At 33.4% G+C, this 19,824-nt stretch overlaps 2 protein-coding genes across 4 annotated transcripts; one reads left to right on the forward strand and one right to left on the reverse strand.

Annotated features, from left to right (window-relative positions):
- Window positions 1-3,748: 3,748 nt before the first annotated feature.
- LOC105170259 (uncharacterized) lies at window positions 3,749-9,303 on the forward strand. Of its 2 annotated transcripts, XM_088884425.1 has the most exons (7): window positions 3,749-4,213; window positions 4,507-4,541; window positions 4,994-5,071; window positions 5,144-5,246; window positions 5,472-5,560; window positions 5,677-5,788; window positions 9,116-9,303. In XM_088884425.1, the coding sequence occupies exons 3-7, from the start codon at window positions 5,010-5,012 to the stop codon at window positions 9,275-9,277; spliced, it is 528 nt and encodes a 175-aa protein (XP_088740551.1). In that variant the 5' UTR covers window positions 3,749-4,213; window positions 4,507-4,541; window positions 4,994-5,009; the 3' UTR covers window positions 9,278-9,303. The 2 variants fall into 2 exon arrangements, with proteins under 2 accessions (XP_088740551.1, XP_088740552.1); XM_088884426.1 differs by lacking the exon at window positions 4,507-4,541.
- Window positions 9,304-14,028: 4,725 nt separating this feature from the next.
- LOC105170260 (lactoylglutathione lyase family protein / glyoxalase I family protein) lies at window positions 14,029-17,544 on the reverse strand. Of its 2 annotated transcripts, none has more exons than XM_011090936.3 (8): window positions 17,406-17,544; window positions 16,978-17,106; window positions 16,642-16,703; window positions 15,406-15,466; window positions 15,215-15,294; window positions 15,060-15,130; window positions 14,593-14,682; window positions 14,029-14,347 (listed from the first exon to the last, which is right to left on the reverse strand). In XM_011090936.3, the coding sequence occupies exons 2-8, from the start codon at window positions 17,062-17,064 to the stop codon at window positions 14,244-14,246; spliced, it is 555 nt and encodes a 184-aa protein (XP_011089238.1). In that variant the 5' UTR covers window positions 17,065-17,106; window positions 17,406-17,544; the 3' UTR covers window positions 14,029-14,243. The 2 variants fall into 2 exon arrangements, with proteins under 2 accessions (XP_011089238.1, XP_011089237.1); XM_011090935.3 differs by lacking the exon at window positions 17,406-17,544 and adding an exon at window positions 17,248-17,399.
- Window positions 17,545-19,824: the final 2,280 nt, after the last annotated feature.

Below are 19,824 nucleotides of genomic sequence, written 5' to 3' on the forward strand. Positions count from 1 at the left end.
GACCTAGTTCATTGCTGAGGGTTTCTCGTACATATCGGCAAGAGTCTGTAGGACTTCCTTCGTGCTCTTCGCTCCCTTCACATGATAGGCGACATTCCGAGAGAGCGACAGGATTATTGCGCTCATCGCCTTTCGATCGAGCACCTTCCATTCTTCATCACTCGTCTTCTCGGACTTCTCTGCAAGTGGTTCGTATAGGTCCTTCCCGTACAGGTAGGCCTCCATCTGCATACGCCAAAACCCAAAGTCAGAACCATTGAACCGTTTGACTGGAAACTTTCCCTCCATCTTAACTCCTTGAACCAGGCTCTTGATACCAGTTGTTAGGAAATGGATCGGGTTAAGATGGATAACAGGTGGAATATGAAGGCGATAAAAGACACACGAATTTGTTAACCCAGTTTGGATATAAATCCTACGTCTGGGGGCGATACCAAGCCAGGAGAAAACACTCAAAGAGGAGAAAAATTGAGGAGTACAACACACACACACTTGTATGCAAGTCTTCACCACACGTGAAAGACAACACTCACCCTCGTCTCAACTCTTTCTTTTCTCTCTATTCTATTCTACTCTACTCTATTCTACAAAACAATGCTAATAAGAGTAGTATATATATAGCCATGACTTATCATTTTTCCAACTCAACTTGGGATTTCTAAGTTGAATTGGGTTATCCTTCTCCAACTCAACTTTGAATCGAGTTATCCTTCTCCAACTCAACTTGGGATTTCTAAGTTGAATCAGGTTATCTTTTTCTTCTTCAAATCAATCTTCATAACTTAACATGCAAAACAGATAACGAGGCTAGAAACAACTTAAATGCAGGAGTGGTGGAGTGCAAAGAAGGAGGTACATGTGCAGAACATATAAAATCATTAAGCCAAGGAGGACATTGAGTATTTCTGGTGGAACGACGAAGAGGAGGTGCAGGTGGTTGAGGAGCAAGAGGAGAAACAGAAGGGACACAGGAGCCAAAGGAACTGCGGGAAATGGGTGAAAAGTGCAGTAGGATCACAGACAACATCATCAGTATAAGGGGGAACTAAAGGAAAATGACAGAGACTAAGAGAAGAGAGAGAAACAGGGTAGAAAAAGGAAAGTAATGTTCATGGAAGTGAACATCTCTAGAGATGATAATACGGTTTTTATCCAAGTCATAGAGTTTATATGCTTTCTAGGTCATGGCATACCCTAACAGAATGCACTTGAGAGCCCTAGGATGAAACTTAGACTTGTGAGGATCTACATTACTGGCATAGCAAAGGCAACCAAAGGCACAAAGATGAGTGTGAGAGGGACTGTGATCTATTAAATGTTCAAAGAGAGTTTTCTAGTGGAGGAGCTTTGAATGTGTTCTATTGATTAAGTAGGTTGCTGTGAGAATGGAATCACCCTGGAACTGTAGGAGGGTTGGTATAGCAAGGCTCTAGTAATATTTAGAAGTTATTTATGTTTGCGTTCAATTCTCCCATTTTGCTGAGGTGTATATGTGCAAGAAGTTTGATGGATGACACCTAGATCTTGACAAAGAGTGTGGCAGTCGTTGTTGAGGAATTCAGAACCATTGTCCGTCCTTATGACTTTTATATTTATGGCAAATTGGTTATTGATCATGGAGAAGAAATACTTGAGAGTGGAAGCAACTTAGGATTTGTGTCTCAAGAGGTAAGTCCACAAGGAGCGACTGTAATCATCTAGAATTGTGAGGACATAGTTGCACTTTGAAATTGTATAGGTTGTATAATGGCCCCAAACATCTAAATGTATAAGATGAAAGGGAGCTTCAGATTGTGATTCACTGGAAAGAAATGTCATTAGTTTGTTCGGCTTTGTGACACACATCATAGGGTACATCAAGATCGACATTAGTGAAAACACAGATTGGAATATGTTTCATTACGTTTAAAAGAATGTCCCAGCCTATTGTGCCAGGTTTGTACATCACATTGAACTGAGCTAGAACATGCAATATTGCAATGCACAGAGGGAGGAAAGGCATATGTGTTAAGGCACTGTCTAACAATGTAGAGATTCTTGGAAGCAGTCCCTTCAACCAAGCTCCTTTCGTAACTTGGTCCTGCAATAAGCACTTAGCTTTAGGGAACTAAAAAGTATAAGCATTGTGATGACATAATTGGCTGACAAATAACAAGTTGATAGAGAAAGAAGGAATATAAAGACTTGCGTGTGTGTGACATGGTCATTTAAGTGAACAATGCCAACTTATGATGCAAGCTTCATGGAACCACCAGGCAAGTGAATGTATTTGGTGTGTGGAGGCTTAGTGTATGAATGAAAAAGTTGAATGTTTCACATATATGGTTAGTAGCCCTACAATCAATTATCCAACAGTCCGAATCATTTTCAGATGGTCCAGAGGTATTACCAGCAAACTCTTATAATCAAAGAGGGAAGGATCATGTTTGGTCAACCTATACTCAATATTTTTCATTAGTTGATTATTGATTAATTCTTATTAGTTATTATATGATTTTAAAGAAAGTGAATGTCTTAAATTAGCAATTAATATTTTAATATTGTAAACATTCCATAAAAATACGCTAGGTTGTAAGGAACATATAATTAGGGGTTTAGATTTCTATAATTTTGCATCATAATTGATAACCTTATGTAAATATGTCTCAATTTATCTCCCATTTTTCAAAACCCTAAATTGGGATTTCAAATTTTAGAACCTTATAAATAGGGGTTAAATTGTGTTGAAAGACACCATGATTTTGAACTTTTTATTTCTCTCTTTGTTTTTCTCTCTAAAATCTTGACCTTCTTTCCATTAATATTGATAGGTCGTTCATTGGATCATGTCTTTGCCATTTAAAATAATTTTCAAGTAAGAGCTATTCAAATATATGATTCATATAAATTTAATGAACAAATCAATTTCAAGACATTGTTTTTAAGGTGCTCTATCATTTCTAAATATTTTGTTTGTGTTTTTAGTTTTAATTATTCTGTCTTTTAAAAAATACCTACGTCATTGTAGGCTTTTTTTAATTATGATGTGTTCATTCGTATAAATTTTATTTTATATAATATTTTTTCACAAATTTTCTTTATGATGTAGTCTTATCATGCAATTTCCAAATTTGTAATTTTTACTCTTTATTTCTGTTATAAAAAGATAATATTGACACATACATTGGGTTTCTTCTTTTAATTTTGACATAGAGCTTCATATTTTTGTTTTGATAAATTATATTTTTTCGTTCGAATTATACTCATTTTTATACTTTGACATATAATTTTTTTTTTGTCGATTTGTAATCTCAACTTTGCGAACCTTGCACTTTACCATACATGATCCTTTTTTTGCTGATTTTTTTTATCGAAAAAACATAACATGCTATCCATATGTGAAAAATATCACGTCACATAATCCTTAAATACCACAATGAGCACTGTATGTAATTTTTTTTATCAAAAAACTTGGTCTAAAGATAATTATAAATTTCAAAGTGCAAAATTTTGTAAAATTGAGAAGGAAAGTTGACACAAAAAAAGTGTAGATGTCAAATTATAAAAACGATTATAATTAGGATGGTAAAATGTAACTTATCCCCTTTTCTTTTTTGTCGATCACATTTTTTATTGAATTTTATGATATTTTGTTATATGTAATAAAATTTTCTCATTCATTAACTAATTTAATTTTTATTTTTTTTGTGGGGAAAATATTTATATTATTTGGGTGCTTTTATTGATAAGTGGCGTTGCTTAATCTTCTTTATTTTTATAATGAATTCTTAAATGAGAGAGATGCCAGACTCCAGACTCCACACTCCAGAGCTAGTCGTCTCTATTTCTTCTTTCCTTTGTTCTCTACAATGTCCATGGAAGAAGAATTCAAAGATTTTCAAGGAACAGAAGAAAATGAAATCCTGGAGAGTGAGCGGACGGGGTTGGATGGAGTTTCTCAAAAATGATCCGTTGATTGGATGCCCCACCCGGTTCTTTTTTTTCTTTCTTGTATTGTTCTTTTTCTCATGTTTTCTTGTGGAGTTAACCCATTCTTTTTCCCTTTCTTGTCTTCTTTTTGGTTTTTCTGGTCTTGTTTCTTGAAATCTTCGAGAGGGTTGGGTCGAGTTTCAGAAGAATGATCCGTTGCATGCGCAACCCTTGCGGTTTTAAGCACTTCTTTTCTTTAAGTTGTGCGTGAAGATTCCACCCTCACTTCTTGGAGTTTAGAGAGGTATTGTATTTTAATCCAATTTCTTGTTTTCAGTTTTCTTGAATTTGGTTTGATTCTTGATATAGTATAGGAAATAAGTGAATCTTGGAGCACTACGAATTGATTGCTGAACATGTGAACTCTTCTCTTGGTCTGATGAATGTCCCGGTTCTTTTTTTTGTTTTTTGTTATTTTCTTGTATGAACCGATTCTTTTCCCTTTCTTGTTCTTTTTTTTCTGTCTTGTTTCTTGAGGACACGTTGAATCTTGAAAAGTCCACTAATGCAGTTCTTTTGCATACCATATTGTTGTAGTGCTCATTTTGGTTGGATCTTCAAGCATTCTGGAGGTTTGTGTTCCTAATTTACCTGTTGTTATTTTTGTTTCAAGTGTGTTGAGTGTTTCTAGATGCAGAGAGAAAAGCGACATGCTTTTGAAAATTTTGGTGTCAGACATCATTTTGGACACGATTTTGTTCATTGTCAAGCTTATTTAACTTCACCGGATTTTTCCTTTTAAAAAATGTTGATTGTCATTTTCGTGTTGAATTTCTCCATTTCACTTTCCTGTTTGTATGTAGGTGTCTTTCTCTGTTACTTTCATCTTTGGATGGAGAAATGTGTACAGTGACTAAATTGTTGTGAATTAAATATGACATTGTTAGTGGTTGTGGATTTTTCAGAAGAAAAGTAGACGTCTCTAAAGAAGATCATGTTGGTTTATATTTGTTTATTCCCTTCCTGATATCAAGCTTTTATTTTGTATCTTTCTTGTATCATGACCTGCTGTTGGTTCTTGCAGTGTCATTGGGTCTGAAATGCCGTCTGCTGAGTTACTTGCCGCAGCAGCCAAACTAACAGAAGCAGAAGCTGAATTACGGTATAGTGCACAGCTTATCCTTATTAATTCTATAAGAATGCATGTGAATATTTAACTGAAAATAATTCACAGAGAAGCTGAGCTGGACGGAGACACTGAATTATTTATAGGACCCCCACCTCCTGCTGTGGTCACGGAAGCTGAATCTGCCAATGAAGTAGAACGTTTCGAGGAGGTTCCGCTCCTTTCTCTTTCTTGATAATTCTGTGATATCCCTAGATATGCAATTTTCTTTTTCCAGTCTTTGTCCCAAAATCATGTAGACTTCCCAATTTCTCAAATGCTGCCATTTCAAAAAGAAAGAAGTTGTTGTCTTCTTGCATCTGAGTTGCTAGGTTCTATTACTATCAGTTTTATAAATGGTTGTTGCGCATGGCTAACTTCTCTGCTATATCTTCAGATTACAAGAATAATTGATGCTGAGGAAGATAGTCCATATGATATTCTCGGAGTCAACAAAAATATGTCTCCTGAAAACATGAAAAATAGGTATCCATTTTCAGGTTTTCTCCACTCAAATAATCGGCATTCATCTTTTCCTAGACTCCGCCTTGTATCTGTTCCTGTGTTTTGACATGTGCGCATATAATTTTTCTATATGGAAGGTATTGGAAGTTGTCGCTGATGGTTCACCCAGACAAATGCTCTCACCCTCAAGCTCACCAAGCATTTGTTAAGTTGAACAAAGCATTTAAGGATTTACAAGATCCTGATAAGGTGAGTGTTAGGACATTTTCTTGCTCTGTTTCGAAGTTTGAAATGTTTCCTGCTTGTTGCCATACTAATAAATGGATTGATTCGTATTCTGGACGATTCAGACTGTGGCGAAGAGATATACTTCACATAATAAATATTCCTCTGTGTTACATCTGTGACTTGTCTGAATATTTGGTGAAGAAAATTGTCAGTAGTCATAGAGTTAAAGAATTTATGCTTTTCACTTCACAATTTACAAAGATTTCAGCACGGGAAAATTTCATATGACAGAAGCTAGCTTTTGTCGTCTTTGCTAGTCCTAAAATCTTTAATATTAAATAAGGAAATAAAACAGGAGACTAGTTACTAATTATTAGTTGGATTAATTATGAGAATCAGAGCTGGTTTGAACTGAAATAAAGGTTCTTGAATAATCCATCAGCATGGTTTAACTTTTGTCCTTAGTGAACATGGTTATGTCAACTTTACATGGAAACGAAATGTGAGAACCTCTCTTGTTTCATTGGAATTGTATGTTCACCTCCTTTTGGAGCCATAGTAATCTTTGTTTTCCTACTATTATCTATATTACCAATCAGGTTCGCCTTTCTCCTATTTTAATATATATGATTTCACTGTAATGTAAGTGCCATTCGACCACTCTCTTTTACTTCTATTTTAGCTTGAGTTTAATAATCTTCTTAAATCATTAGAAGCTTGCAAATTGATCAGCAATATTCTTTTCTTAAGTGCATTTCGGAGAGGTTTCTTGAATTTGAAGTATTTTCGCTGTTTCTTATGTCTGCATTGAAAGTTTCTTGTTTATGATGTATCATTGTCATATTGGTTATGCGCTTCCACTGGAGTATTCTATGAGCTACGGTTTGAGTCACAGGTTTACACTGTGGCACCCAATGATTTTCCCTGTACTTTTCTCATATCCTAGTTTCTTTCACAATTCTGTCCTAATGCATATTACAGGATATGGAGGCAATATCTGATTTTGTTTGCCCATAACACATATAGCATATAATTATGAAATGGTATCAATTTACTTGAGAAATTATTTTTCAGTTCTATGTATAACAAGCATTTTATTTTGATATATTGATAAGCGAGCATTTATGATATCAAATTATGTGATTAGTGTAGGTGATCTATACTCGTTATTGGAAAATTGAGGGCCTGGGGCTTGAATTTGGTTTGTCAAAAGTTGTGCGAACTAAAGTAATCTCATATCTTATGAATTGTGTGGAATTCAAAAGGGTTAAGTAGAAATTTGAACGCTCGACCGAAACACACATTGGCTGTTACTATGATGCATTTTAACAATATTTAGAGCCTGATGGTAACCGTTGTATCTATAGTTTCCTCTCGACTTGTTTTTCTATCAGAAAAGTAATCCATGTTCCTTTCCGTTCTACTCTGTTGATTTTTCTCCCACATTTGAAAATCAAGAGATGTTGAATCCATTGTGTTTTACAATTTGTAAACTTCAAAACCTAAAGCCCTGTTGTGATTGCTGTGAAGTGTCCTCGTTATCACCATTGTAATTTGGAAGAAATAAGAATATGAATTTTTTATGCTGCTAAGAATCTGAAGGATGCATGTGTAGTGTTGAATGCCAATATGAAGAACATAAGTTCATTCTTTTTGCAGATTTAGTCTTGGTTTATTCATTTTGTTGGATTCTCTTCATGGGCTTGCTTTAGAATTTTTTGATGCTGTTTATCTATCATTTTGTATGGATGTGCAGAAAATCATGGTGTCATGTTCTTGACATCTTCATGTTTGCAGGTTTATCGTAGAAAAAATTGTTAGAAATTCTTTACTATACAGTCATAAACTATTTATTTGTGAACTTTGATAATGGAACCCTATGCCAAAATATAGGATTGCCTACATGCCACTTTTATTATTTTTTTTTAATGGGATTTGATAACTCTTTCTTCAATATTATATAATTCTTAAGTTTGAGGAATGATTTTCAAGGAACATACAGTTTTGGCAAATTGATAATCTTAGACATGGAAAGTACTATGATTTTTGTATTTAGAAAATTGTTCACAATTTGTTTTTCTTATTAAATACTTTCTTTTATAAAACCTTTACTTACCACAAGTTTTTCAGTTTTTTCTTTCTCTTGTTAATTTTAACAAGCTTTTCACTTGCACATGCATTGAGTTGCTTATGAATTAATATTCTTTTGATGAACTTTTTCCTTCTCAAATCAGCTTGTGGTGCACAAATTTTTTTATCCAAATAATTCTTAGTATCTTGTTTTTTGGATAAATGTTTCAGAACACCTGAAAAAGCCCAATTCATTTTTGTTTTGATGACAGAATGATTATTATAATTTTCAATGGAAGAGTTTTTATAATTTTCAAAAGAGCACTTTAGCGGACCTTCTCACTATTGAATTGATGAATTTCATACGTTTTGGTGATTGATTCAAATGTTTTTGAAGTTGTCCAAAATACTTTTGAAAAGGTGTGTGTTAATTATGATAATTGTATCTATTTGTATTCGAGAAAATAAATGAATCAAATTGGCATGTAGACAATCGTCAATATTTTAGTATCAGATGTTCTTTTAATGAAGTTCATAAATAAACTTAGTTGTGTTTTGTATAATAATATTTTTTCGACAAACTTTACTATGATACACCTGCAAAAAGCGGATGTGAATGGCATGACAAAATATGGTGGTCTGTAAAATTCATACAAAATTTTAGATATATGACATCGAAAAGTTTTGAAAAGCAATCCTTGAAACGAAACCCACGCAATGAATAAATTGAGAATAAATTGGCCAAAAGGTTGGAGAATTGTTCTCCAATTTAGGCATTCTTAACTATTCTGCATCCGTCGTATTCTTGGAGGCTTAAAAATTTATGTACTTGTTCTTTTCAAATTAGAGTAGTGAGAACGTGGAGCTTTTATAGAAATTATAACAGACTTTTGGTTTTGAAGTGTACAAAGAGGAATACAATGGTCTTTCAACTTTTTGGATTTTCAAACATGAGAAAAATTGACAGAGGAATCGTATAGGAACATAGAATACCTTTTAAGATAGAAGAAGAGGGAAAGAGAGAAATGGATCGATACATAGGTTGCAATTTGGTTCTAAATGATGTTAAAGTACATTATCTTAGCCCGTGTGTTGAGTAGAGTGTTTAAATTTTTACATAAACCTTAGATGTTCCACACAAGTCTTAGGAGTACGAGGTTATTTAGGCAAGCACACATGGCAAATCAATGACAGACTTAGGGTCGCTCAAGCTTTAATAAACGAGTATAGACCGATTGCTGCTCATGTTCTGATTCTTTTTCTTTTTGTCGTTTTCAGGCTGCCATTAAATTGAAGTTGAAGATGCCTCAACACAAGAGAAGAAGTTTTCATCATGTGAGACATTTGCAGCTATCTAATGTAAAGATACTTGGTTGTAAAGTAGAATACTTTGTGCAAGGGAGCTTTGTATACTTTGTTGTAAATTATCCAAAGAAATGAAAATTTTCTTCCAAGAGAAAGAAAAATTGTTGCCTGATTCCATATAAATCATAATCAAGCCTTCGCAATACAAGTCGTTGTATCTCAAAAGCTGATAATCAAATGTTAAATTCACAAGTACCGACCTTTTGCCGTGAAGAACATAATAATTGAAACAACACTGATTCCATATAAATCATAATCAAGCCTTCGCAATACAAGTCGTTGTATCTCAAAAGTTGATAATCAAATGTTAAAATTCACAAGTACCGACCTTTTGCCGTGAAGAACATAATAATTGAAACAACACTGCTGAACAAGAACAATCAATTATAGCACCTATGTATTAGCAAATTAATGTTATTATAGCGCCTATGTATTAGCAAACTTATTAACATTAAATGTGGGATTTTATTATTTATATATGCATTTATTATTGATTGATTTTTATCATCTATTAATCTATTCTATTTATATATATATATATATATATATATTTGAAGGATGTTTTTTACCAAAATTGAGCAATTTTGACTTAATTCTAATTTCTAGAATTTTGAATTTTTTTGTTAGAGTAATAGATCAAATGAATAAGACTTTATCCTACTTTAATCTTCTAAAGAAAAATTTATCGTCCTTTAATTTTATGTATTGTTTTATACATTAATCAAAATAAAAATTATACCTAAACTGCTTATATACAAATCAGAGACAAACTATACATAACTAATATATATAATATTATTCACTTAATTATTTAAATTAAAAAAATAAATTAAAATTAGGTGACTCCCTTATTTTTCTTCTATTAAGATGTTTTAGAATTTTGATTTCTTTATTAATTATTGATAAATGTATCCATTGTTGCTTTAAATTTGAAAGTTATACTTTTTACAAATTGAATACAATAAGTTAATAAGTGCATTTGTTAATATGCAATTGCAGTTAATTTAGACCATCAATATTAAATATGATAAATTACCGTTGGCGCCAACAAACTTTTCATGGACTAAGCTTAAAACAAAGCATACCAGCCTAGTTAGCCCATCAACAAGGAGATCAAGCCCACAAACTTTCTTTTTGTTTTACTGAACAGGCAGCCTCAAGAAATGAGCCCATTTCAGTCGGACACATATTATTTCACCATCACTTTAGTTCAAGTTTTTTCTTTTATTTCATTCATAAATCATTAACGACTGAAGCATCGATGTGCTAACCTTTGTTAAAATTCTCAAGTACCGATCTTTTGCCGTAAAGAACATAATAATTGAAACAACACTACTGAACAAGAACAATCAATTATAGCACCTATGTATTAGCAAATTAATGTTATTATAGCGCCTATGTATTAGCAAACTTATTAACATTAAATGTGGGATTTTATTATTTATATATGCATTTATTATTGATTGATTTTTATCATCTATTAATCTATTCTATTTATATATATATATATATTTGAAGGATGTTTTTTACCAAAATTGAGCAATTTTGACTCAATTCTAATTTCTAGAATTTTGAATTTTTTTGTTAGAGTAATAGATCAAATGAATAAGAATTTATCCTACTTTAATCTTCTAAAGAAAAATTTATCGTCCTTTAATTTTATGTATTGTTTTATACATTAATCAAAATAAAAATTATACATAAACTGCTTATATACAAATCAGAGACAACCTATACATAACTAATATATATAATATTGTTCACTTAATTATTTAAATTAAAACAATAAATTAAAATTAGGTGACTCCCTTATTTTTCTTCTATTAAGATGTTTTAGAATTTTGATTTCTTTATTAATTATTGATAAATATATCCATTGTTGCTTTAAATTTGAAAGTTATACTTTTTACAAATTGAATACAATAAGTTAATAAGTGCATTTGCTAATATGCAATTGCAGTTAATTTAAACCACCAATATTAAATATGATAAATTACCGTTGGCGCCAACAAACTTTTCATGGACTAAGCTTAAAACAAAGCATACCAGTCTAGTTAGCCCATCAACAAGGAGGTCAAGCAAACTTTCTTTTTGTTTTACTGAACTGGCAGCCTCAAAAAATGAATCCATTTCAGTCGGACACATATTATTTCACCATTATTATCACTTTAGTTCAAGTTTTTTCTTTTATTTCATCCATAAATCATTAACGACTGAAGCATCAATGTGCTAACCTTTGTTATGTAGGGTTAGTTCCTGTTGAACTTGGGATTTTCCTTTAAGATTCTTCACCTTGTGGTGTAGCAAAAGATTTGGTACGAATCATTGACACAGTCTGTGGGAACTTGAGCATAAGAGGCGAGAAATGGCTAATTGAATAAATGGAGGTGATAATGGATCCTATTAGGGAAACACTTCCCTACTCGTTGCACAGGTCCTACCATTCCACCTGCAAATACAACTGCAGGAGACGCTAATGCTCCCATTCCAAATCCAACCTTAGGAGCCACCAATGCTCCAGCTGCAGCTCTCGATCAAACAGCTGATCTGCTGCTACGAACCCTTTCTGCTGTGAGCAACTTCGTTAATTCATAATGAAGACCATCAACTCAACCCTCCACGGTTCTCAAGCTAGCGGAGCAGGACCTCCATCCCAGCTAGCAAGAGGTGGAACACTAGGAAGCCAAGGCGTTGAAGAGCAGATTCCTGTCGGGCTCCCAGCGGGATCATTCCACGCCTCCTGACTTTTGCCAGCCACCTTACATCCCCCTGGAATATGGGAATCACTGAAGAAAGAAATGGTCAAGCTTAATCAGCAAGTGACAGAAGAGACCACGTCTAGCTGAGCGTGGCATTTCTTTCGATGAGCACATCACGGTAGAGGAACTCTCGCTCATTTTCTAGCACCTTCACACTTACATTCTTATTATGGTACCACGGATCTAGTTGCACATATCTGTAAGTTTGAAAAGCATAGGTATATTGAAGCATTCAATGTCGTGCTTTACTTACTATGCTATTGAATTTTTTCCAAAAATGATTCGACCAACTTCCAACTGGATGAGTTAGATCTTTTGAAAAAGTTAGCTACCTTTTCCAACACCAATTCCCTAGCAGCAAGAAGTATCGAAAATCCACTATCAGTCTTTTCGAGGTGAAGCAGAAAGATAACGAGATTCTAAGGGCCTACATTAGCAGTTCAACACAACCATCTTTGAGGTCCCAACAACTTACCAGGAAGTACTGGTCAGTGCATCACCCAAAGGCTCCATAGAAGCCCTTTTTCTGAGTATCTAGCTAAAGAACCAGTAACCGACTTCCTAGCCATGTTGTCTCGGGTTAGAAAATACATGAATATAGAGGGTGTCTGGCTAGTGAAGAATAGCAATCGTGATAAGCGAGGGAGAACGAGTTGTCTTCCTCCAGTAGGAGCACGGAGAGCTAGAGGATGCTTCAACTCCCTTGTTCCAAAAGAACGAACGCTACGCCTCGCTCATTACCAGCCCGGCTAGAATGCCCTTGACAATTGACCAGCATCCTGCCTTACAATGGCCTAAAGGCTCTAAAGAAGGTCCCTAGCTCGTGAAATCTAAATATTTTTGCAGATATCACAGAGTGTAAAGGCACGAGACCAACTGGTGCCGCCAGCTGAGGCAAGAGATAAGAAGACTTATACAAGCCAGCTACTTGAAAAACTATATAAACAAAGAATAAAGGTCCGAGTAAAAGGAAGAACGCTCCCGCCACCACAACTCTTGCAAGGGCAAGGAACATGCATGGGATCTTAGAAGCCTTTCTTGACCATGGAATGTTTCTAACCTTAGAAAGTTTTATTTTTGAAATCCCTAATCTCTATCTACACCATCCTTGTAATCAAGCATTATATTATATTAATAAAGGTAATTCTTGCTTCCTATCTTGTGTTACTTGCAGAATCAGTTTTCAGTTGCTAACTCTAAATAAGCCGTCGCCACCAGCTGACACATATTTTTACATGAGTCATTCCTAGCTGGCATATGCATTTACGTAAGATTTCACCAGTCAGCACGCTCCTAATAAATCACCACCAATCGGCCACCCTCCTAATAATTCGCCCCTTGCTGGCGCACACTTCGAATAAGTCGACCCAGCTGGTGTACGCACTTGCATAAGCTGCCACCAGCTGGTGCACGCATGAACCGCTACTAGTTGGTGCACGCATCCAACTCAGCCATCACTAGCTAGCATATACAACATGGAAGCAGCTATTAGTTATTATATGATTTTAAAGAAAGTAAATGTCTTAAATTAGCAATTAATATTTTAATATTGAAAATATTCCAATAAAATACGCTAAGTTGTAAAGAACATATAATTAGGGGTTTAGATTTCTATAATTTTGCATCAAAATTGATAACCTTATTTAAATATTTCTTAATTTATCTCTTATTTTTTAAAACCTTAAATAGGGATTTCAAATTTTAGAATCTTATAAATAGGAGTTAAATTGTGTTCAAAGACCCCAGAGAGTTTGGGGTTTCGTTTATATTTTAATTCAAATTGAGTTAGATTCAGCGTCAATAAATTATATGTTAAGTATAATAAATTTATTATATAATAAATATAATTTATATTTATTATAATTAATTTGACTCGATTATACCTTATTTATTATAATTTAAAAAATAAATAAATTTTGTAGAGTAAACCAGTGGGATTACCGGAAGAATGAGGTGGGAGCAGGTTAGATATCGGTTCAGGCTGAACGAACCTGATTACCTGACATCACCACCCCTCACACACACACACACACATAAGGGATGCAGGGTTTGCAAAGGCACACATGATTATCTCCTCTAAGGAATCAGCAATAGCATGTTTCACACAAATTTTTAAGCTCTGACCATCCGTTTTACTGTAATAAGGAGTAACCATTACAGCATGTCACATCCCCATCCCCCTGATGCATCAACAACACCAATTCTAGGAAGCCATATATATAGTCAAGTCTCATAACAGCAGTATTATTTGTTTCTTAGTTCTTCAGAACCGAATTTTTACATCAGACAGCAGCGTTAGCAGTTGTTCTGGCAACCGATGCAGTATCAAAGATTTCAATCCAGTAGCCATCGGGATCCTTGATGAATGCTATATCCTTAATTTTTCCTGAAATGTGAGATGGGACGGAAAAATTGAATTTTAGATAGATTGATTTGAATCTCAAAATAATTCAAGAATAAATAAAATAAAATAACTCCTGTTTCAATTTCTTGTCCAATGGTCTGAAGAAGAGCTTGGGCAGACAGTACTAATGCATAGTAGAAATTACTGAAGTTGAATGTTGAGAACTGTAAATTAACATAAGAAGAATCAAAACTTAGCAAATTCATATATTAATACAACAAAATTACCATCCTCAGGTTTCTTCACAAACTCCACCCCTAGACTCTCGAATCTCTTGCATGCCTTATGCACGTCGTCAACAGTGATACCTATGTGTCCTGCAAGAACATCCCTAGACATTAGTCCCCAAAATATTAGGTACGACCGAGAATCGTCATCCAATGAAACATCCCATTACATTAAAATCATCTTAGTCTATTATAAATCAACCAACATGATTGTAACCAAGTACAGCAGATATGTAGTAGCGGTTCCTTACAACAGATAACCCAAAGGCACAATCAAAGCACAAGATCTAATGCACTCAAAGCCAGGAAAGAACAATAGCAGTTACATATATATCAACCCACCAAATACATATACAAAGATGTCAAAGGTCATTCACGGGTGCGCGAGCACATGTATATAAAGGGGATCACTTCAACAGATAAATGGGGAAAAAGAGAAGCATGTTTAAGTTAAAATTTTCACATACCAAACCCACGAGGTTCCGAGTTTCCATTGTGATAACCCTTGAAATCAGGATCAGTTTCAGTACCCCAGTTACTGTGGCAACACTATGGTAGTTAGATATCATGAGAGATTTGCAAGCAAGAATGTTTCTATATGCAAAAAGAAACTAGCTCTTACTGTGTAAGCTCAAGTACAGCTTTTTGACCAAACGTCCAACCCGTGCGCTGAACCGGATCACTGGGAGCCGATGATGTGTCCTGAACCAAGGTAACATAAGATAGATTGAAAACATATCAGAAACAGAAATGATTGAAAAGGTCCACCATAACATGATCTACATTTTTACATAGATTATTTGACAATTTCACCTCATATCCCAAAAAGTATAGTGAAAACTTCATCTCCGGAAAATCCAACCTTTTAAGCAACCTATAATCAAAAAATAATCAAGAAAAATCAATGATTGGGGAAATTGGCATACAAATCACCAAAGTGTATGCGCAGATCCAAACCATGCACAGGTAAAAACCTTTTTATTACTTGACATGAGCACCGATTTGGACTGAGGTAGGGGAAAAACACAATTGTTTCATTGGGAAGAAATCAATGCATCTTCTAATGAAAATGAATAGTAATCAAATAATTTCCAGGAAAAAAGAAATGAATGAAATCATCTAGCAATTGAAGTTTTGAATCAAGATTGAATGGTAGTTAAGATTAAATAAAACAATTTCCATAAAAGAAGCAATAAGGGTATTTACCATACAAATATGCCCCCCTCATTGTTCTCCAAATCCATCACTGTCCCTAAACTACAACCTTTGTTGCAGCAACCTTCTGTTGTTTCTCCAGACAAAGAAGTTGGACATGGGTACCATACAAGTCCGACGGAAAACTGGAGGATGTGATGTAATATAGCAGGTGGTGAAAGGTACTGACTATAGTAATTGTAGGGGTGGAATTGCTTGTGACTATAGTAATCCATAAACCTCAAGGGCGGCTTCTGATTTTTACCTTAATTCATAAAGAAAGTGTCATTTTGTATAAGAGAAGTGGGGGCTTTGAAGTTTGATGCATATATATGGAAATGGATCCACCTAACAATCATCAAAATCTTTGTCCCATATACATGAATATGTGCATCTGTGCGAGAATCTACTATGTTTTGAAACTCTAATACTGCAATTCCCTGCTAGACTGTTTGCAGTAAGGATGCTGTACACACCAGACTATTGGGCATATATCAAGCTAATAGTATAACAACCAAACAAGGAGACTTACGTCATGTGCATTATAAGTAATAGGACCTGTGAAACCAGAACTAAAACCTTATATACCCAATATCATCAAATTCTAGTATTCCATAGAAACTGCAGGCCTTCTATCTCAATCCAGAGATTACACATTAAAACCTCCAAACAGGATCACCAGAAAAAAAGTATAAGAACTACATAAGCATGTATAGATAAGAGAAGCAGAAAACGTTAACAGTTATTTACGTCTGGATATCCAAACTGATTATAAACTCCAATGATGATGCAAGATACTACACATGAAAAGATGGGATCAATTTTTTGCTGAAGAAAGTTAAGAAGAACACTTACGACATTCCCATTATTCTAGAGTAGAAATCAAGACTGACTTTTGGATCCTTTACCCTGAGCATCTGAATTCGAAACACACTTCTATCAGCCAAGAGTAGAAGATGACAATGCTTATAATGAAGGGATCAAAACGAAAACATACACATTATTTCCAGATAAACATTTATTATTCCAAAAACTATTTGGTTCCAATAACATAGATTCCAGTTTATAAACATTCAATACACTTGACCATGTGAAATTATAAACTGCAGAAATTAGAAGCAGCCAAACCAATTTGTCCCAGTAATAATAACAATTCCGAAATAATGTATAACGGGCTATCTCAACGCTTACAGTTTGCTGCAAGAAATAGCCTTTGGTAGCCTCATCCAGAGAAGTGTGGAGCCCTGGATTGTTCTCTGGGGACTCTTTCGACGCCATCACAGTAGTTCTCGATAAAAATCTTCTGGGCTGATAAAAAACCTGCAAATATTCAAATAACAAAGAGCTCAGAGCTGATTCACGCAATCAAGATACAAGGTACACAAAATTCTTGGTAATCAGACTGAGAGAGTGAATTAGTTGATCGAAATAAAAAGGGGTTTCCTTGTTCCTCATTTGGACCTTAGGTTTGAGAGTGAAGAGTGTGGGGAGTGGTGATAACAGGGGCGGCCCCCGAAATGTGGAGCGGATGCGAGAGAAGGCGGCTGTGAGTGAAGCAGTGGCCATAGACTACGATATTCAGAGAGCGAGAGAGAGAGATGGAGCAGAAGATTACTTACCTAGAGAGAGATGACGGTGAAGATATTGGACCCGCAAGATTTCTGCTTTTGTAGTTTTTGTACTACCAAAAATTCCACTGAACGAGTGTTCTTGATTGATATCCTCCCTGGTTGGAAACTCGCAATTATGAATTTTAGAAACATGTTTTATATATTTTTCCACTAATCTTTGGGGTCAGACAAAGCCCAAATGGAAGATCAGAGAGATTTGGGCAGCCCACAAGGATGTCCCAGTTTTCTTGGAATGGGCCGATCTACTTCATTTAACACTCTCATGCTTTAAGGACCTTTCCCGTGAAGACTTGTATTATTCGACAAACCAAATAAATTTGAAAATTCAATTGTTCCGATTGTTGGAGCCTGTAGTCTGATCTGATCTTGAATTTCCACTATATATATTTTATTAGCATTTTATAGATATTTTAGTATAAATAGTTGAGTAAATTGTTATTATAATCCATAAAAAGCTTATCTAAACATAATTGGAGAATTAATTTCTATTAATTGTTTATAAATTAAACTGTTATAAATTATAAAAATAATTGTTCATCATTTGAATTTTAAATTAGTTGTTCATTGTTTTGATTCAGTGTCATTGTATAGTGTATGGATTTAAAACTTTTCACAATTTTAATGTTTTTTTAGCAAATTTTAATTGATTTGTTTTGATATGGACAAGTCAATTTTCTAGCTTCGCAACTATTAGTTTATAAGTACCCATATAATTATACGTAAATCTCTTGTAGTTTAAAAAACTATATTAATATTCATGATATTTGGTTCCATCTAACAAATAAATCCATATGTAAGTCAAAATTCATTAAATTTGCTAATAATAGCAAAAAAAAAAAAAAAAAACTTGAATGAAGATTCATATTTACATCCAATTAATTTATTACTAACTTATTGTAAATCAAGTAATTTTTTTATGATCAAAATATCATTATAAGGATGAAGATATGCTTCTTCATATATATTAACATGTGAAATTATAACAGTATTTTGTTTAGAAAATATTTATTTGATTTACAATAAATTAGTAATATTAAGTCAATTAAACCGTATTTGAACTTTTATATAATTTTTTTGTTAAATTTCAACAAATTTGATTATTTTTTACTAATAAAATAATTTATTTATTAAATAAAAATAAATATTAGAAATACTAAATATAATATTTTAAATCACATAAAATCTATCTATAATATATCAAATTTCATAGGAGAATGATGTAATTATACTAATGCTTTATGATTCGAGGAGCATGTCCTGATTCACGATAATAATTAGATTAAAATCATTCTTTTATATATATATATATATATATATATATAAAAAAAGATAAACGATAAAGAGAGTGTGAAACTTCAAACAAGTCTTGGATTAAATTTATTGAATTTGTTTTCAAAATTTAATTTGAAAGGGGGCAGCAGACAATCAAGGCATTGAACGTGCGAACAAGTGCATGTACATTCAACCTATCATAGAACAACGAGTGAATGTGGTTGCAGCACGTCGCATGTCTAATGTATGGTGCGCGCTTCATGTCCATTCTCTTTTTTGTCATTTAATAAGACAACGTTAATTAATTATATTCATTGTCAAGGCATGATTTTAGTCTATTTTTAATAATAATATTTTATTTATTTATTTATTATGAATATATTATGTATTGAATACAATAATAATAATAATAATAATAATAATAATAATAATAATAATATATTAGTTAATTAAACCCTTAATTACCCAAGTCTTGCTTAGCTTTACGTCCTAATTAAACCCTTAATTTGGACACAGAACGAGTACAATATACGAAGTGGTCAAATTTTAATAGGTCAATAGACTAATATATAGAGTAAAACTGTATTTAAATGATATTTAATGTCAGAAAGTGACATCCTTCAATAATATAGTTGGTTGAATACAAAAATTCTAGTCTAGTGGATGCCCTCATAGCTCACTATCACGATGTTCAATAATTTAGTTTTTAAATTACTCCTACATATGTTAATGATTCATATTAATTGCTATGATTATTTGTTTGGCGGAACTGCATGTTTTTTTTTCTTTATATATATATAAAATAATAATTTAATATATATTATAAACCGATTCATAACCCTGATAATTTAAAAAAAAAAACCCGGAAAACACCAAAATAAAATAACTAAAAGATTAATTTATTAATAAAATCGAACCATGATTTTTTTATCAAATAAAGAGTTAGCATGATCGAGTTAATCTCTTGAAAATTACACAAATAATTCTTGAACTTATAATGGCTTTTATTTTCAAAAGAAAGTTCTGAAAAATAGTTTATTATATTGCACCTACCAGACATATCAAATTTTTAATTATTACGGGAAAAAAAGGTTTACCATCACGTCCAAATATAATTTATTTAATTTGTAATAGC

This window comes from Sesamum indicum, linkage group LG9 (genome assembly GCF_026168435.1).
Source record: "Sesamum indicum cultivar Baizhima isolate 11 linkage group LG9, ASM2616843v1, whole genome shotgun sequence".
Lineage (NCBI taxonomy): Eukaryota > Viridiplantae > Streptophyta > Magnoliopsida > Lamiales > Pedaliaceae > Sesamum > Sesamum indicum.